Here is a 19,058-nt window from a genome sequence, read left to right on the forward strand (position 1 = left end):
CACTCTCTCTCTCTATATGTCTTTTCAAAAGTGAGCGAATGATTCCATTGAACAGGTAATGTGCAAAAAGCAAGAACTGCAAAGCAGTCAATGCTGCATATTGTCATTTACATATGGGCCATCCCTCCATCTGCCCATTTTCTGAATTGAATTTTTAAATTTTAGGGAAATATGTGAAGAGAATCCCTGCCAACATTACCAAGTATAGGACAGGAATTAACCGTTCACAGCATGCCAGTCCATCACAGAGTACACATTCGTACACACCCACACTAATTCATGGCCTGCCAAGTGGAAGTTGCTAATTTCTCTTATCTGCATATCTTTGGGATGTTTAAAGAGATCAAATATATGGAAACTAAGGTCTGAGTGTTAATGTGATGGGATCAGGCAGGTCATGTTGGCGAGCATGCACTGGTACAGCATGTTGCCACACACAAAACACAACAAAACGACTCAGGATCCTGGTTGTCAAACACCCAGGCAGACACGCGGCCCAGTCTCACCCTCCGGAAATGACCATCTATCTGCTGCAGCCAGGTATTACATGGGTGTCCCTTTGGCCTGGCCCAGCCACTTGGGTCCTCAACAATGAGGATCCTGCAAGCAGGATCAGTCTCAGGGAAACGTGACACATGGCTGTTGTGCTGTAGCTGATGCTCCGTCACAATGTAGGTAATGTGCATCATTTGGGGCCTATGAGCAACCACTCATTCAACAAAAAATCAAACCTGCGGTACCCAAGGATTCTCTGAAGAGACACAGTACTGAAGGAGTCCAGTCTTCATCTCAAGTCACTGCAAAGATTCCATGTCTCACAACCATATAGCAAGACAGGAAGCACCAGGACTCTAAAGACTTGGACCTTCATCCTTTTGCATAGATATCAGGAGCACCACACACCCTTTCCAGTGACCTCATGACCCCCCCCATGCTTTCCCAATCCGTCTACTTACTTCATAGGAAGAGTCACCAGAGACATGAATGTCACTGCTGAGGTAAGTAAACTTCTCGACAAGGTCGACACTCTCTCCGCAGACAGACACACTGCTGATGGCTGTGTCCAACAGGTCCTTAAAGGCCTGGATCTTGGTTTTTATCCAGGACACTCGCAAGCTCAGACACTCAGACACTCAGACTCCTTGCTCAGTCTCTCATGAGTCCCGATCAGAGCCTCCATTGACTCCACGAAGATAACAGCATCATTATCAAGATCCATGAATCTTTCTTCACCAACAAATACCCCACAGCCGCTGGTCCCCACAACCTTGCCCCATACCCAGTCCATGCAAGCATTGAACAGAGTAAGAGGAAGAACACACCCCTGACGAACCCCAGAATCAACTGGGAAAAACAAAGAGATCTTGCCTCCACTCTGCACAGCACTCACAGTACCACTTTACAGGTTAGCCATGATATCCAGCAACTTTGAGGGGATCCCGAGAAGTATCAGGATGTCCCATAGGACAGCTTGATCAACTGAGTCGAATGCCTTATGAAAAGAAACTCTGCTCATAATAAGAGATTTTTAGAAAGAAGCAAAACTAATACTTAAGATTGCTTATTTCAACAAAGGTACTTATGGGAAGTGCTTTTTTGTAAAAAAATAGGTGGTGGTATGCATACATTGCATTTCAATCAAGTTTGAGGTACTATGAAGGTATATGGAGGCAGAGTCCCAGTGCTACATGTTTTGTTTATTTGGTGAAACATAACACTTAAAATTTGAAATTGACAAATTGTCAAATGTACCATACTACATAATATTGTTGAATTTCTGAAACTGAATATTAACCACAAGTTAATAACAAGCTCTGCGTTCTACAAAAAACGTTATACAGTCCTGCAAAAGAAATCAATGCTTACTTTGATTGAGTTTTAAAAAAAATGTGAAACTTTTGCATGTTTTCATCAAATGCAGTCTTCCTAATGCATTCTTTGCTTTGAATGTCCATGGCTGATCGTCATCCTTGTAACAGTCATAGATTAACATATCTTGCAGGATCGAAGCGTGTGAGTGGAGGGCCAACTAATCGTATGAAGAAAAGGGTGGAGGCAGTGCTTGTGAATAACGAGGCTGTCTTTTGACAAACAATTAGAGTAATTTGCGAAAAAACATGTTTGCACTCACTTAAAGAAACCAAAATAAAACTAAAAGCATGCAATAAAGGCTGCAGTTTTTCATTCTGATTTTCATTGAGGTACTGATAGAATCCATGAATGTCTTTTTCGGATAACACTAGTTTTCAACAGATGTCTCTAATTTTTCACCAAAGGTCAAATGATTATGTACGTCCTTGAGCCATTGCATTTGATCAAAAACACACAAATGTTGTGCAAATGTGACATTGTCACGGTCAAGCAGCCTTGATTCTTGAAGGTTTTAGTAAAACTCAGTTGGAGCAATTGGAGGATCATTTCTGCAATCATTGCTGTGCAGTAACTTGCCACTGAAGTAGAGAAAAGGGCCCCTTTGCATGTGGTTTGGAATAGTTTGATGGAACGGGCATTCAGTGACTTAAAAATTGCCCTCTCAACGGCACCTGTTTTGAGAACTCCTGATTTTTCTCTTCATTTTCTCCTCCAGACTGATGATTCAGGCACAGGTCTAGGTGCAGTGCTGAGCCAAAGAATTGAAGGTGTCGAGCACCCCATGATTTACCTGAGCTGGAAACTGTTGGTCCGGGAGACAAGATATGTAGCGGTGGAACGGGGAGCCTTGGCTATCAAGTGGGCGGTAACTCACCTGCGGTACTACCTGCTGGGCTGGGAGTTCACCCTGGTGATGGACCATGCCGCCCTCCAATGGATAGCCCTACACAGGGACTTGAACCCTCGGGTCACTAGGTGGTTTTTGGACTTGCAGCCATACAAGTTCACCGTCACTTATTGCAGAGGTAACTTCCAAGCCAATGCTGACGCTCTCTCGTGGGTTCACGACCTCTCGGTTCGGGCAGCCCGACCCAATGGGTCTGGGCTGAAGTGGGGGGTCATATCACGCATGAGCACATGGGGAGCAGCTTAAGGACTCAACATGCAACACAAAAAGTCATGCCATGGGACAACGGTGGGGTACTGACCTCTCTCTTTTTATTTCCTCAGAAAGAATGAAGCGCCTGGATGACTAAAAAAGAACTGCAGCACTTCCGGGTCCCTTTCTAACTTCTGGTCCCCGTTTTATTACGTCAGCTAGCCATCTATCACCACGGCTTTCCCAGCATCCCACTGTTCGTCTATCCACCCTTATGTGTCTGATGATTTTGTTTGAAATTACTGACACTGATTTACAGTATACCCCAAACCTTTCAAAGTGTTTCTTTGTATTTATTACAATACATAATTATGGAGTGTTTTTAACAGACCACAACATGGCAAGTGATAGAAATTTTGGAATTGTATTAATAGTTAATACAAGTGCTCTGTTTTGTCATGATCTTTTTTCTTGTAATAAAGTTAATTACCTGAGAAGCCAGAATTTTCTGTTCCTGTCATTCCCCTCAAGAGGACCACAATATCAGCTAGAATATTTGCATTTCTTTCTGATATTGGAACCTGGATGAAGGGACATCATCTCCAGCTCAACTTGGCAAAGATGGACCTTACTGTTAGCCTTATCTATTTTTTCAGCATCCCATTTCTGTTCAGCTTGGTTCATTATTGCTAACACCTACTAAGGCAGAACACAACCTTGGGTAAGTGATCAATGATCCCTCAAGGATTGTGTTGCTATGGTGTCTCAGTCTTGTAGATACACTCTATACAATTTTCTCAAGATTAGACCGTATCTGACATAGTATTTAGTATAAGTCCTGATCCAGACATAGGTTTTGTCATGTCTAGACTACTGCAGCTCTCTGTTGACAGGACTACAGCATGTGTCATCAAGTCACTGCAAATGATTCAAAATACAGTGGCATACCTGGTTTTCAACCAGCTGAGCATGTCAACATGTCACTCCTCTTTTCTGATCACTACATTGGCTCGCTGTAACCTTTCAACTGAAAGTCCAAATTCTTGATGCTTGTAGTCAATGGGTCAGCACCTACATATAGAGAGACACTTGTGAGGTCCTATGCTCCTTCTTGACCACTCATTTCTGCTGATGAATGGCATGTAGTGATGCCACCTCTGCATGGTATCAAATCTCAGTGCAGACTCTTTTCATGTGTAGATCCTATGGAACAAGCTGCCCAATTCCTTTTGAAATTCTAACTCCGTAATTGTTTTTAAGATACATCTGAAGTCTCTCTTGATTGGTGAAGTTCTGTGTAAATGGAAATATCTGTTTTTATTATCAATGAATTGTAACTAGCTTGTATTTTGTTCTGAGCTCTTCACTTGTGATAAGTTTTGTAACTTTTTCCTGTTATGCATGTTCCTATACAGTTCCCTAAACTGACGTTTACTCAATTATGTTGACCTCTTCTGTAAGTCACTTTGGATAGAAGCGTCTGCTAAGCAAATAAATGTAAATGTAAAATATAAAACAGTCTTGTCTCTGGTACAGATAGAGATGGAAATCAACAGGAAATTGGGTAACAACTTGTTCAAGAGGAGATCAAAAAGTAAAATGTGAAAACCCAACGAAAGAGTTATAAATCCAGAAGAACCTTTCAGGGCAATCACCACTTCTAAATTTTCAAAAGAATTATCAAATCCAAGTGGTTGCACTGAGAAAAGGTCTGATTTTAAGTCTTTGAAGACATCATAAAAGGGGTGTAGTTAAACTGGTCCACAAAATAATTTGCAATGTGAACTACTTAAAGAAATCACCACTACATGATATGAAGTCAGTGCTGTATACAATATTTATGGATAGAGTCTTTCTTTGGAACTAAGATGTCACCAGCACACACTTGTAGTTTCCATGGAAGCTTCATCTAAGCAAAAAAGAAGGGGAGACAGAGGGTGATCATCACCTGTAAACCTTCCACTTGAACGTTTTGTTCCTTTTCATTAATGGAGTTGTCAAAGACAAACCCCACTCATAGATGGGATATCCATTGTCAGTAGGATTGGAGGGGTGAACTGTCAGATAAGTGGACCACGGTACTAACCCCCCCGCCCCAACCACATACACCTCAACCACCACCACCACGCAATGTTACCAGCACCGCCCCTCTCCACCCCCCCGTGTTTGTTTTGAACGGCTTTAAAAGATCTATTGCAGCGGGGCTCGATTGACGCTGCCTGCTTGAGCTGCTATCGCTGCTGCCACTGGCGCGGCGGCTGCTACTGCTGCTTGCCGCTGTCGCTGCTGTTGAGAATCACAAGGCGGTGTGCGGATAGCCGCCGATTCGGTCTTCACTCGCTGCGAGACACACGGACGGGGAGCTGAGAGGAGAGCGAGCCAAGCACACAGCGCAGTCCAAGTTCCGCATCAAGGCATGGCTTCGGGAGACCTTTACGAGGTACAGTAAAACAAGCCTGTCACTTCTAAATATTGACACATTTCGCTATATAGGAAGTGGAAAGGGGCTTTTCTGAGAAAGGCTGGATAATAAGAACGAGCTGGGGAGAAAGAAGTGAGCTCTTTAAATGGGGAGGGTTGGAGTGAAACCGAATCAACCTGCGTAGAGCGCGGAGCTTCACGCAACATTTTCGGATCTCCTCCTCTCTCTCTCTCTCTCTCTCTCTCACCCACCCTCTACTTTGCATAAGATTCAGCAGGCCGTGGAAGATAGAGTTAGCGGCTGCCTTTATTGGTGCGTTAACTCCGTAGTATCTTAATTAAAAAGTCCAAACCGAAGTGGAATAAAAAGGGAGCAGGCAGATAAAAAGTGCGACATTAAAGGTGAACTCGCTGGCAAAAAATTAAAAGGATTACTGGCTGTCATATAATTCAGAGAGCACGCATGCCAGCAGAGAGCGAAAGTGAGAAGGTACAAATGGACTTGATAAGATAGTTGCACTGTATCTGGTGGATCTGTACTGTTGCGTGTCACCGCGCGTTTTCAGGTTCGTGATCGCTTTCATTTCTTTAGCGGAAGATTTAAGACTGCGTTTTTAGCAAAAGTTACGCATGTTCACAGTGCGTGGGTTACTACACTGGTTAAGAGTTTCGCAGCAGGTTGAACGATCGACTGTCCTAAATGTGCATACCACCTTGAGGGTGAAATTGGATGCCGATTGTACATCGGCACCAAAGAAAGTGATGATGTACGGAAAAGAAATGTCAGGGCGATGTTTTAGTTACTCGGGCGCGTGCCACATCATCTTCGTTGGTAGGAGGGAAAGTGGACAGTTGAGACATAAAGAAATGAAGTCGGACATTTCTAGTAGTTTTTACTGACATGTGATATTTTGTATAAAAAGGTTTTTCCACCTTGCCGAGGTTGCAGACACATTTGTATAAAATGTGATTTGATGTGATTTGATTAATGATTTGGACTTCTGCAAAGTACTAGTATGATGCGTCATGCTTGGACTGAAAATACCGGTATGGTGCGTCAGACAGTGGGGTAAAGTCGCAGAAACCTACGTCAAGTATTGGCATCGGACATTAGTATACTATTTAATCATGGGACGGCATGCTTTGTAGTAAAAACACGAGTAAAGCACTTCTGTGAAATAACATTTAAATCTAAATAGGGATTTTTTTTCAACTTTAATATGCATTGTTTTTACTTGCGATCTTTTTGTTGAAGCCCAAAGATCTATTGCTTGTTTTACACTAATGCCACCAAAACTTGCCTGATCCCAATTCTTGGAGCCCTCCCCTACCAAAATGAAATGCTTTTCCAGTACTTTTTAAAGCATTTAAAATGTATTTTATTTCATGATGCTGCAACTTTAAGATGAAGATGAATTTAGGTGATTTTTTTCCTTCTCTGTTATATCTTGGTAGATAAATGTATGACCTGCACTTATTGTACTTTAAGCGATTGATAAATTTGGTGGATAATAGAATTATTTAAATAAGACTTTAGGAATTTCCTGTGTTATGAGTTCTAAAATGTCTCTTACTCTTGTCACATTAATAAAAATATTCATATTTGCTTTTTGTCTGATTAGTGAAGTGTGGTTTTTATCAGAATATAGGAGTTATGTCAGGTGTTAAAGAAAATTCTTCATGTAATGAATATTGAAACTATTGCTTTAGTTTCAAATGCAGACAATGACAGTGTTGCACAGTGACCTAGTGGATAGCGGTGCTAGTTTACAGTTTGCACCAAAGCTCAAATGCTGATTTTGGATTTAAGGTAAAGATTCTGGGGCTGATTCCTGCCTTGGGCCCAGTGCTGCCTGGGGGGCAAAGATGTTGTCTCAGTTAACAACCTCTATATGTGCTATTTGTGGTGGACATTTTTATTAAATATTCCTTGATTACTAGTTTGTTGATAGCTCAGTAACTATTGTTTTTTTCTAAGGAATGTAAGGCTCAGTTAAACACTGGTCAAGTTTATGAAGGTTGTTAAATAAAAATGAACCTTTTCAGTGATGGCTCCAGGAAATATTGATATGATCATTTAAAATTATTTTGTAAAAAACAGGATTATTTACACTATACAAACTTTCAGTAAATATGACAAGTGAATTGCATACAATGATTTCCAGTGTTAGACAAGTAGTATTATCAGTGCCATGTTAACAAATACACTTTGTGAACATTGGAACTTATTAATAATGCTTTATAAGTGTAAATTAATTGGAGTAAAGTGTCTGAATGAATCGCTGCCTTATAGAGCAGCCTAAATGATACTAAAAAACAATTGCAAATGACTGTACAGTATACTGTATGTTAGTAAATACTTGTAAAGTTTCAATGAAGAATTTAAAAATGTTAATATTTTTGCACCAAAACAAAATAATTGTTGATGTAGGATAAATTACAATCCATTTTATAGAGATGAGAAATCTCATTAGTACTTGAAAACTGTTTTTATTAATTGTCTATGAGAAATTAAGTGTCGATTCTAAATATTGCTATTCTGAGTTGAGGTAAATTTAAGTGGGTTTGAAGAAGAATAGGTGGTGTTTGCCACTAACATGGGGCATACTTTTGTCCTCTGTGCTGCACAAATATATTTCTCCCTAGTAGTACTGTTCGAAAAGTAGGTGGTGTAATATTTCATCATTTATTTACACACAGCAGGGAAATTGTGTAGAACAGCACAGAAAAGTGGAAGCTAAAGGACACCCATGTTGTTCTAATCTAGGGGTGTCCAACTCCGGTCCTGATGGGCTGCAGTGGGCGCAGGTTTTCATTCTGACCATCTTCTTAATTAATGAGCTGTTTTTGCTGCTGATTAACTTGTTTTGGCTTAGTTTTAGTTGACGTGACTCAGACCCCTTAATTGTTTGTTTCAATTTCCTTAATGAGCAGCCAAACAATAATGAGGCACAAAACAAGCCACCAGACCAGCTCATCTGCCAACAAAGAAAGGTGAAGTTCTCGGTCATGTTGGTCTGCTTAGGCCACCAAAACATCTTGACAGTGGTTTTAGAAAAAACAGAAAATCAAGAGTCTGCTGTGGCAGAATCAAGTCAAGAAATAGAATAATGGCATTAATTATCAGCAAGAATTGGCTTCTCATTAAGAAACAGGTTGGAGTGAAATTGGCTGCAGTTTGACGTTCCAATTTTTCTGGTCGTCTGTTGGCTCGTTTCACATCTCACTTCTGTTTGGCTGCTATTTAATGAAGAAACTAATCCATTCAGAGGACTGAATCCTTAAAAACAGGGCTATTAAAATGAAGGAAAAAGGAGTCAATTAGCAGTGAAAACTGGTCACTGATTAGGAAAAGGGGTTACAATGGAAACCTGCAGCCACTGTGGCCCTCCAGGACAGGAGTTGGACACTCCTGTTCTAAGCCCATGCATTCACCCCATTTCTGTGTAAAACAAAGATAATACCATCATTGACTGTTGAGAGCCAGAGCTGAAAATGGACTTATGCAGACCTGTTTAGTTACAATAACATATATGCTTGCCTACTGTAGCTTGAATACACCAAACAGAAATTTGATTAACAAATGTTTACAAATGTATTCTCTAACTCAGCACGGAGAAAAGACTAAGGTATGTTCAAAGTCAAAGTGACCCTAATTACCACAAGCTTGACAGGTGGCTAAGGTTTACTTGCTTTATTCCCCTGGGCAAAAAATTCAGCCGTGCCAATATTAAAGCAATGTTCCAAACATTTTGTTTACTATTTGGGATTTCTAACACATCTGTATTACTAGCACTTCTGCCCAGATAGTAACATAATAATGTTGCAATAATCAAGTTGCAAAAGGGCTAGCCAAATTTAGAGTGGACTCACTTTACAATGTGAATTGACAATGGAAGGTGAAATGAAAAGCACAGGTAAAGTCAGCATACAATAAGATGAATGGTTATACTGTAGATTATTGTGGAGTTTTATTTCCATTGAATCAGATGATATTCATGGTTTTATTTAAAATCCAGCTTATTTTGATTTACAGTTGTACTTGAAAGTTTGTGAACCCTTTAGAATTTTCTGTATTTCTGCATAAATATGACATAAAACCTCATCAGATTTTCACTCAAGTCCTAAAAGTAGATAAAGAGAAACCAGTTAAACAAATGAGACAAAAATATTATATTTGGTCATTTGTTTGTTAAGGAAAATGATGAAGTATGTGAACCTCTAGGATTAGCAGTTAGTTTGAAGGTGAAATTCGAGTCAGGTGTTTTCAATCAATGGGATGACAATCAGGTGTGAGTGGGCACCCTGTGCTATTTAAAGAACAGGGATCTATCAAAGTCTGCTCTTCACAACACATGTTTGTGGAAGTGTATCATAGCACGAATAAAGGAGATTTCTGAGGACCTCAGAAAAAGAGTTGTTGATGCTCATCAGGCTGGAAAAGGTTACAAAACCATCTCTAAAGAGTTTGAACTCCACCAATCCACAGTCAGACAGATTGTGTACAAATGGAGGAAATTCAAGACCATTGTTACCCTCCCCAGGAGTGGTCGACCAACAAAGATCACTGCAAGAGCAAGGAGTGTAATAGTCGGCGAGGTCATAGAGGACCCCAGGTTAACTTCTAAGCAATTGAAGGCCTCTCTCACATTGGCTGATGTTCATGTTCATGAGTCCACCATCAGGAGAACACTGAACAACAATGGTGTGCATGGCAGGGTTGCAAGGAGAAAGCCACTGCTCTCCAAATAAAAACATTGCTGCTCGTCTGCAGTTTGCTAAAGATCATGTGGACAAGCCAGAAGGCTATTGGAAGAATGTTTTGTGGACGGATGAGACCAAAATAGAACTTTTTGGTTTAAATGAAAAGCGTTATGTTTGGAGAAAGGAAAACACTGTATTCCAGCATAAGGACCTTATCCCATCTGTGAAACATGGTGGTGGTAGTATCATGGTTTGGGCCTGTTTTGCTGCATCTGGGCCAGGACGCCTTGCCTTAATTGATGGAACAATGAATTCTTACTTATATCAGAGAATTCTAAAAGAAAACGTCAGGACATCTGTCCATGAACTGAATCTCAAGAGAAGGTGGGTCATGCAGCAAGACAACGACCCTAAGAATTGTTAAAGAAGAATAAAGTTAATGTTTCTGAATGGCCAAGTCAGAATCCTGACCTTAATCAAATCTAACTGCTCGCTTCAGGTACTTCCACAACATTTCATGTGAGGAAACCACACATCCCAGAGCTGAAGCTGTTCTGTACGGAGGAATGGGCTAAAATTCCTCCAAGCCGGTGTGCAGGAATGATCAAAAGTTACCGGAAACGTTTAGTTGCAGTTATTGCTGCAAAGGGGGGTCACACCAGATACTGAAAGCAAAGGTTCACATACTTTTGCCACTCACAAATATGTAATATTGGATCATTTTCCTTAATAAATAAATGACCAAGTGTAATATTTTTGTCTCAATTGTTTAACTGGTTTCTCTTTATCTACTTTTAGGACTTGAGTGAAAATCTGATGGTGTTTTAGGTCATATTTATGCAGAAATATAGAAATTTCTAAAGGGTTCACAAACTTTCAAGCACAACTGTATAAAGACATAATTTGGCCTTTGTTTACCTTGCATGGGAATTTTGGTCATTAAGGTAGTAATTCTGAATATAAAGATTTTTTGTATCTTTAATCTGAGATTCTTGTTTGGGAGAGGCCATTTTTTTTATTGCCTTTTAAAGGCCATAGCCATGCAGTTTGCAGTTGCTCTGGCAGTTGCTGGTCATCATATTTCATCTCTTCAAGATAACGATATATGCTTCCAATCATCTTACTGTCTTTCATCCTCTTTGTAGAGGAGTCTAATAGAACACTTTGGTTTTTGGAGGTTTGCCTTACTCATTGGAATTTTATTCTAGTTCTTTATTTTGGGTTAGTCATTTGTTGCCTGTTTTCTCTCCTGTGATTTGACCCCTTTGCCTTGCCCTCAACTTAGATTTAGCCTTATGTTTTTTATTAGTCTTCACTATTTCTCAGTGGGTTTATTAAGCCCTTGCAAAATCAGAATGTGTAAGATTTAGACAAATAAGAATAATTTTGCAGCTAAGAACAATTCATGAAACAGTAATAATAATTATCTGAACAGTTGAGTAATATTGAATGAACCAAATGGAATGAACCAATGAGGCAAATAAGGTTTAAGTGGCTCACAAACCCTCCTGTCTGACAGCACTCCTCGCAGAACCCCATAAAGTGTTCACCCTTCTTTACTCTCGCCATCTCAAAAGACTGTTGTTAGTCCAGCTCAAGCACAATCTCATCACAAATCAGTAATTTTCTTGCTTAATATTTGCCCTAGATAAAAACTTTAATAGAAGCGTTTTATTCTACCCAAAGGAAAGATGAGGACCAAGAGATTAAACTTTGGTCAAACAAGAAAGAAGTCAAAACTGTAAAAACCAAACCCTATACACGAAAGCCTAAATATGAACCAGAAATCAAAGTTAGAGAGAGATATAGCAGAACTGGAAACCAGAAAGTAGAGAAACAACAAAATGTTTTATTTGTTAAGAGTATTTATCCCAATTGCAGATACTGAATGAATCTTTGCACCGGATTTCAAGAGTTGCGCTGATGACACAAGGTGTGGTGTCATCCTGTGCCAGGTAAACAGGAGCCGCATGCCGGTAGTGAGAATAATCAGTTGGCGGCACCCGATTGCAAAACAAATCAATGTCGCAGCACTGTGAACAGGTAATCATTACATTCAGGAAGCATATAACTGTGCAGAACCCACACAGAAGGTGCTAGAGAAAAAGTAGTCCAAATTCTCATGTAACATATTGTTCTAAAAATATTTTAAGATAGGGAAAATATTCGCAATGTGCACTGTTTTGTTCATTCGAAAATAAGGGATCAATTGTTAAAAGAGAGTGCCAAATTGAAAAAATCTTTTTATTTTTTTTTTTACCAACGTGCTTAAATATTTGTTAGTGTTGTGCTGAGCATACTGTACACCTGAAATTGGTGTTCTTTTGTTTCACAATCATTTCTTATTGTGTTTTGTTATTTTTTATTTATTTGAAGAAAATTGCATTGTATACAATCATGATGAACTTTTATCAACAAATGACTTCATAGTCAAACTAGGAAAAAAAAGAAGAAAAGGAAAAAAAATCAGAAATTTAAAAAAAAAAAAGACAAAACCTAACAAAACAGAATTCAACCCCACACAATCATTTCTAACTTTTTGAAATAAAAATCATGTCAATGTCATGTTGCATTTTGGAACTATTGAAGTTTAAAGGTGTAATAAAGATTTATAAAATAACAACTACTGGGGTTGTCTGGGTTTTTATTTTTTTGCTAGATATTTATTAGCTTATATTCTAGGTTTATATCAGAACTAACTTTAAAGTGTTGCACAAATATATGCAGTGGTTTTCAAGTGATGCTCGAACAAAAAGCCATTTCCTTATATCAGTTTCAGTAGGACTCACTATTTACCTGTTGCTGCCACCTAGCTGATAAGTAGTGCTGTCACCTGATAATGGCATCTCTTACTGACGTCTCAATTTTATTTTTTGTAGATATTTATACGTAGAAAATGTGAAATTGTATCAGCCTCTATTCAAAATTAGACTATACTGGAAATCATTGGAAAGGTTTGTGGAAATAGGTTAGAGAACAAAGGTAGCAAAATTTCTGATGCATTGTTTGGTTGAATGGGGACCCAACTGAAGCAACAGTCAACGATATAAAAGTGTCCAATAAAAATATTGTTACTTGTGTTACATAATTCAGATATCGGGTATCCAGTCATATTTTCACAGTAGCTGAAACACATTTTGTTTTGCTAAAACATTTTAAAATAAACTGTTTCCTGTCAATACTTTTTGAATTGAAGATAGTGCTCCTAACCAACGAATGACGGTTCGAGGCAGATATTTAAGTAAAAAAGTCTCTCCTGTAAGTGTTTGGGTTTACTGTTTACATATGTGCCAATTATTCAGAAAGTAACCGTTTAACAATATTTTATCGAAAAAAGCATTCATTTTGCACGCTTTAAACTAGTGACTGGATAAAAGATGCGGATAATGCAACAGAAGTAGTGCAAGGTGTTTTGTTTTTTTTTTTTCTTTTTTCCATGGATGTTCTTCATATTGTTTGCCATTGTACGGAACTGGTTAACATTGAGTTCTTTTATGTGATACACGTCTTTCTCTCCCTTCTGCTTGAATAATGAATAAGCAGCTTATTTAAAAATTAGAATTTTTGTGTTGGAGTATCCTTTAAGAGTGGAGGACCACAAATCCATATCACAGCCTAATTGACAGTTTTGGTAGATACATTTATCTCTATACTGTACTTTTCAGACTAGAGCTATTTTCTATCTAATAACAGATGTACTACTGATAAATTGTGCATATAGGTGTACGTACTATCCTTTGAAACACTTGTTAACACTAGAATCAGCTTGACCAATGAAAATGGGTGTTGTGTTTTTAAATATTTTATCATTTAATTAGGGTGCGTGTCATGCTTCTGTGCTTCTTTTGACTTTTTCTAAATACTACAAATATATCAGTAACAACAACATTTACTTATATAGCACATTTTCATACAACACTGTAGCTCAAAATGCTTTAGAAGTTAACAAAATAAACTTACAGTTACAATAAGATTAGGCAATATATATTAAACAATAAATAACAAAACAAGGTAAGATTAATCGCTGGGAGGAGAGGAAAAAAAAATTTCAGTTAGACTAGAGGAAAAAAAAACAAAATCTGCAGGGGTTCCAAGGCCAAAATTTTGCCCATTCCCACTGGGAATTCTACCTAAACGGCCATATTTTTGTAACTGTGAAACTCCGTATTCAATGTTTTCTTACATGAATACCCCCTTGTTTACAGCCACAAGCAACCCAAATGAATGCTCTTACCTGGGTCCTTCGTCTTACATTTGACCGTATTTGCATATCATTTTTACCTTGACAAATTTTCTCCTGCCATGTTATCATTACTGAAAACTGTTGCCCAAATGTGAATGGCTGTCTAATTTGTGCAAAGAATTAGAAAATAATAACTGAAAAAGTAACACCTTTATAATTACATTGTTACATTATGCATGATGATGAAAATAATAAGACAAGTCTAAAAAATTGACAGTGCCTCAAGTTATTTTAATTACATAAAAAGGAAAGAGAACAGTGCCAGTAAGCGACTTACTCACAACTTTTTTACAGATACGCCAAACCCAACAATGTGTGTAAATAAGAGAATAAACAGCCGACTTTCTTTGCTTGTGCTACATGAAGACGCCGATATATCTAAGAAATAAAAATCATTTGATTTGAGCACAGCTGTTGTGAGAGGTCGCCTGAACACTATCAGACAGATACCAGTATCCGTACAAAAACACACACGTTTATTCTTATAAAGTCCCAACACCGCACAAACACCCCAAATGGGCTGCCATTCTTCCTCCTGTTGCTGGAGCTTCGTCCACCTCCAGCTCCTGACTCTTGCACCATGACTGTAGGAAGGCGGTCCCCTTTATAGTCACCCAGACATGCTCCAGGTGCTCGCTAATGCTGTTTCAGTGGCACTTCCTGGTGTGGTGGAAGTGCCGCATGAGCACCAGGAAGCACTCTGGGTGTTGTTAGAAGGTCCTTCCTTCACCTTTTCAGGTGTGGCAGAAGTGTAGATCTCCTGGGCTTTATGAGGCTTGGGGCGCCACCTGGTGGTAGTCATGGACCCCCATGGGCTTGAGACTCCTTGCTACTTCCCCGTGGTCCCCTTACTATCCAGGGCGGTTGAACCTCATGGCCTAGGGGATGTATAGACCATCTCCCAGTCCTTCCAGGCGTCCCGGCTGAGTCTTGCCCCCAGCCTCCTGGGACACCGTATTGAAATGCTGGTCCATGTACTGAATCAACTACATACAGTTACACTTTAATGATAATTTTTCAAATTGGTGTTTTATTGTTCTTTCATTTTCAGGATGGTGCAATCTTGTATGTGTTTCAGCATCTTCATGACATGAAACACAAGGACAGAAAGATGACTGTTTATTATCACATTTTTCCACATCAAATTGTTGCTGAATGTGTACTTCGTATAGTGGCAGCTTTTCAGCTGTATCATACACTTCGTAAAGAACTGCAGCATGTATTAGAAGTAAGGGCAGATCATGACTGTTGGTAAAATGTTGATGCCCTTTCACTTTGTGCAAGTCAAGCTAAGTCAATAAGTCTAATATCAAATTTTGCATAGCTGCTGATGTAAAAAAACACATTTATACTAAATGCTATTGCATATTTGAAGAAATATCCCACTTTATTAATATGAAAACACAGTCTGAGACAGTGGTAATGTGACTCATTGAGCTTTTCACAGGCCATTGGAGAAATGTCACCAGTGAAAATATTTTTACTGCTAAACAAGCTTTTCACCAAAAAGACAAGCCTGTACCGTACAGTGAATAGGAATTTGCATCTCTTGTTAAAGGCAACATGAAATACATTCAGAGCAACTGAGAAAGTGCAGACTCAGTGGGGCAATGTATATTACAAAAAAAAGCCAAGTGCTACTCTCCATGGAGGAGCTTCTCTCAGCCTCCAGGATGTGTATGAACTGCTTATGTGCACAGTTTTATAATCAGTCCATCATGCCTCTTGTCCTTTACATACATATTTTCTGAAACTTAAAAGTTTGGCTGTAATTTTATTTAAACTATTTATATAGAAAAAAATATTTGTTTTTACTTTATTAATTATTGCCTAATGATTGAAAAGTATTATTTTGCTTGCTAGAATTAAATACTGAAACAGTGCCACAGTATCCCTCTGCATTCCTTTCACTCCTAGTAGAATGACGCAGTGGCAGCTGGTAAGGTGTACACATAATGAAAGAAAAGAAAACTGTGCGAAGCATCATCGTTTTGCACTGTTTTGCATGTAGGAGATGCTAATGAAAGATGACAAAATTTGTGCTGGCAGGTCATGCAGCCTGTTCTATAATAAACCTATATGGTGCTTACTGTTTATAAATGTTTACATATGCACATACATATGTGATTATGGTTGCATATGTTTAACTATTTCTACAAAAAAATCTTTGTGCTTGGTATGTTTTATGTGCCTAGCTAATTGAAATGTTTCTTTTCACTAATATATACTAATATAAAAGTATTTTTTAAAACCCTTTTTAAATTGAAGATGCATGCAAACATGTGAAATTAAAATAAAAGCAAATATTGATTTTGTGCAAAGAAAGTTTTTGTTTTGACATTCACTCAAGCTAAGGATGCACTACCAGCATATACAGCTGATGTGCCATTATCGTAAACAGAAGACGTCTCTGCCGTATCTTTGGTGGTTATAGAAATGAAAAAATGTATGTCAGTCTTAGTGTTAGTTTTCTGCTATACAAATAACTGCTGTTGAATCTATTTCCCTGTCTTGAAGCAATAAAAGTACAGGTTTATTGTCTTTCACCCATTCACATTGCTGCCCCTGTAAAGCAAGCACTGATTTTTTTCTGTCCTAACTTTCTGTTTGCATCAACTCGCCAATAAGGTTGAACTGCACATCACTTTGGCTAATATCCTTAAAGGGCTCGACTCACTTAACTACACGCAGTTCAAAAACAAGTCCATATAGAGAGAGATTATTTTTAAGAGATACTCCAGCAGAAAATCCCATTTCCTCTTCCCTTTTGCATGTACGTATTTGCATGTTCTGTGTTTTATATTTGAATGTTATCTAGTTTTCCAGTAATTTGTTGCATACCAGTATAAAGTTTTTTTGTTTTTTAACAATAAATATGTAAGAAGGATTTCATCTGATATACCGGATCAACCAGTATATTGCTTGGTCCTGGCATAACCCCAAAGCAGTGCATTCTTACAGCCTCTTTTATGGAATATACTGCATTACAGAGTCTAAGCAATAAGAATTAAACAGATTGATGAAAATCATTTGTAATATAGTAACTTTACAGTTTCTTTTCTGTGCATACAGTGTAATGCAGACTTTTGACTTTTTGCAGTTTGTATAAATATGCTCCTCAAAGAAATTAAAGGAACACTTTTTAATCAGAGTATAGCATCAAGTCAGTGAAACGTCTGGGATATTGATCTGGTCAGTTAAGTAGCAGAGAGGGTTGTTAATCGGTTTCAGCTTATTTGGTGTTAATGAAGTTAACAACAAGTGCACTAGAGGCGCTACAATGAGACAACCCCCGAAACAGGAATGGTTTAACAGGTGGAGGTTACTGACATTTTCCCCTCCTCATCTTTTCTGACTGTTTTATCACTAGTTTTGCATTTGGCTATGGTCAGTGTCACTACTGGTAGCATTAGGCGATACCTGGACACTGCAGAGGTTGCATAGGTAGTCCACCTTCTCCAGGATGGCACATCAATTCGTGCCATTGCCAGAAGGTTTGCTGTGTCTCCCAGCACAATCTCAAGGGCATGGAGGAGATTCCAAGAGATAGGCAGTTACTCTAGGAGAGCTGGACAGAGCTATAGAAGGTCCTTAACCCATCAGCAGGGCCAATATCTGCTCCTTTGGGCAAGGAGAAACAGGATGAACACTGCCAGAGCCCTACAAAATGATCTCCAGCAGGCCACTGGTATGAATGTCTCTGACCAGTCAATCAGAAACAGACTTCATGAGGGTTGCCTGAGGGCCTGACGTCCTCTAGTGGGCCCTGTGCTCACTGCCCGGCACCCTGGAGCTCGACTGGCATTTGCCATAGAATGCCAGAATTGGCAGGTCCACAACTGGTGCCCTGTGCTTTTCACAGATGAGAGCAGGTTCACCCTGAGCACATGTGACAGATGTGAAAGGGTCTGGAGAAGCCATGGAGAATGTTATACTGCCTGTAACATCGTTCAGCATAACTGGTTTGGTGGTGGGTCAGTGATAGTCTGGGAAAGCATATCTGTGGAGGGACACACAGACCTCTACAGGCTAGACAACGGCACCTTGACTGCCTTTTGGTATCGGGATGAAATCCTTGGACCCACTGTCAGACACTATACTGGTGCAGTGGGTTCCTCCTGGTGCACGACAATGCCCGGTCTCATGTGGCGAGAGTATGCAGGCAGTTCCTGGAGGATGAAGAAATAGTTTATTTACTTATTTATAAGATTGTCACTCAGATAAAAATATTGCATTTAGTTTTTAATTTTTTTCCCTCTGGGAAGTGGCTTTCATAATACAACCTTTCAATTTTAAATCTTTGGTTGGTAATCTCTAAAATTGTTCAAGAACATTTTGTTTTCATAAGTTTATTGTAGATTGGTGGCAAAAGAAAAAAATTAAGGAAAAACTTGATATTAGTATTACTTTAACAAGGCAATCAGTGTAGACTTGGCAAAAATGCTCATTGCCCTCTAGTTAACATTTTTTTTATGGGATTACCTTGGACTTGTGAATATAGAGATATTATGTATTGGAATATAGACGTTTCGGAAAGCCTCTGTCCATAGTTGAACACAGTTCTTACAGGAAGTCTTCAACATCTGTTAGAAAATTCTGGTAGGATTAAAGAAATGGTACTGTGGAAAATTTGGAGGATTGTGTGTAAAGTCTGTTGTGTCTGCAGTGAGACAAGCAGATATAAAGTAGCTTGACCAGAAGAGAACAAAGCAGAAAGTG

At 39.0% G+C, this 19,058-nt stretch overlaps 1 protein-coding gene across 2 annotated transcripts in view; it reads left to right on the forward strand.

Moving 5' to 3' along the window:
• The first annotated feature begins 5,172 nt into the window (after positions 1–5,172).
• Positions 5,173–19,058, forward strand: part of LOC120535484 (chromodomain Y-like protein 2) — a 349,666-nt gene continuing 335,780 nt past the window's right edge. Inside the window, exon 1 of one of the 2 annotated variants that reach the window (XM_039763370.1) lies at positions 5,173–5,411. In XM_039763370.1, coding sequence (XP_039619304.1) covers positions 5,388–5,411 — 24 coding nt within the window. In that variant the 5' untranslated portion in view covers positions 5,173–5,387. Of the gene's footprint in view, positions 5,412–5,698; positions 5,883–19,058 lie in introns of those variants that run through there. The other variant, XM_039763369.1, reaches the window with a different exon arrangement.

The sequence above is a fragment of the Polypterus senegalus genome, chromosome 9 (genome assembly GCF_016835505.1).
Source record: "Polypterus senegalus isolate Bchr_013 chromosome 9, ASM1683550v1, whole genome shotgun sequence".
Lineage (NCBI taxonomy): Eukaryota > Metazoa > Chordata > Cladistia > Polypteriformes > Polypteridae > Polypterus > Polypterus senegalus.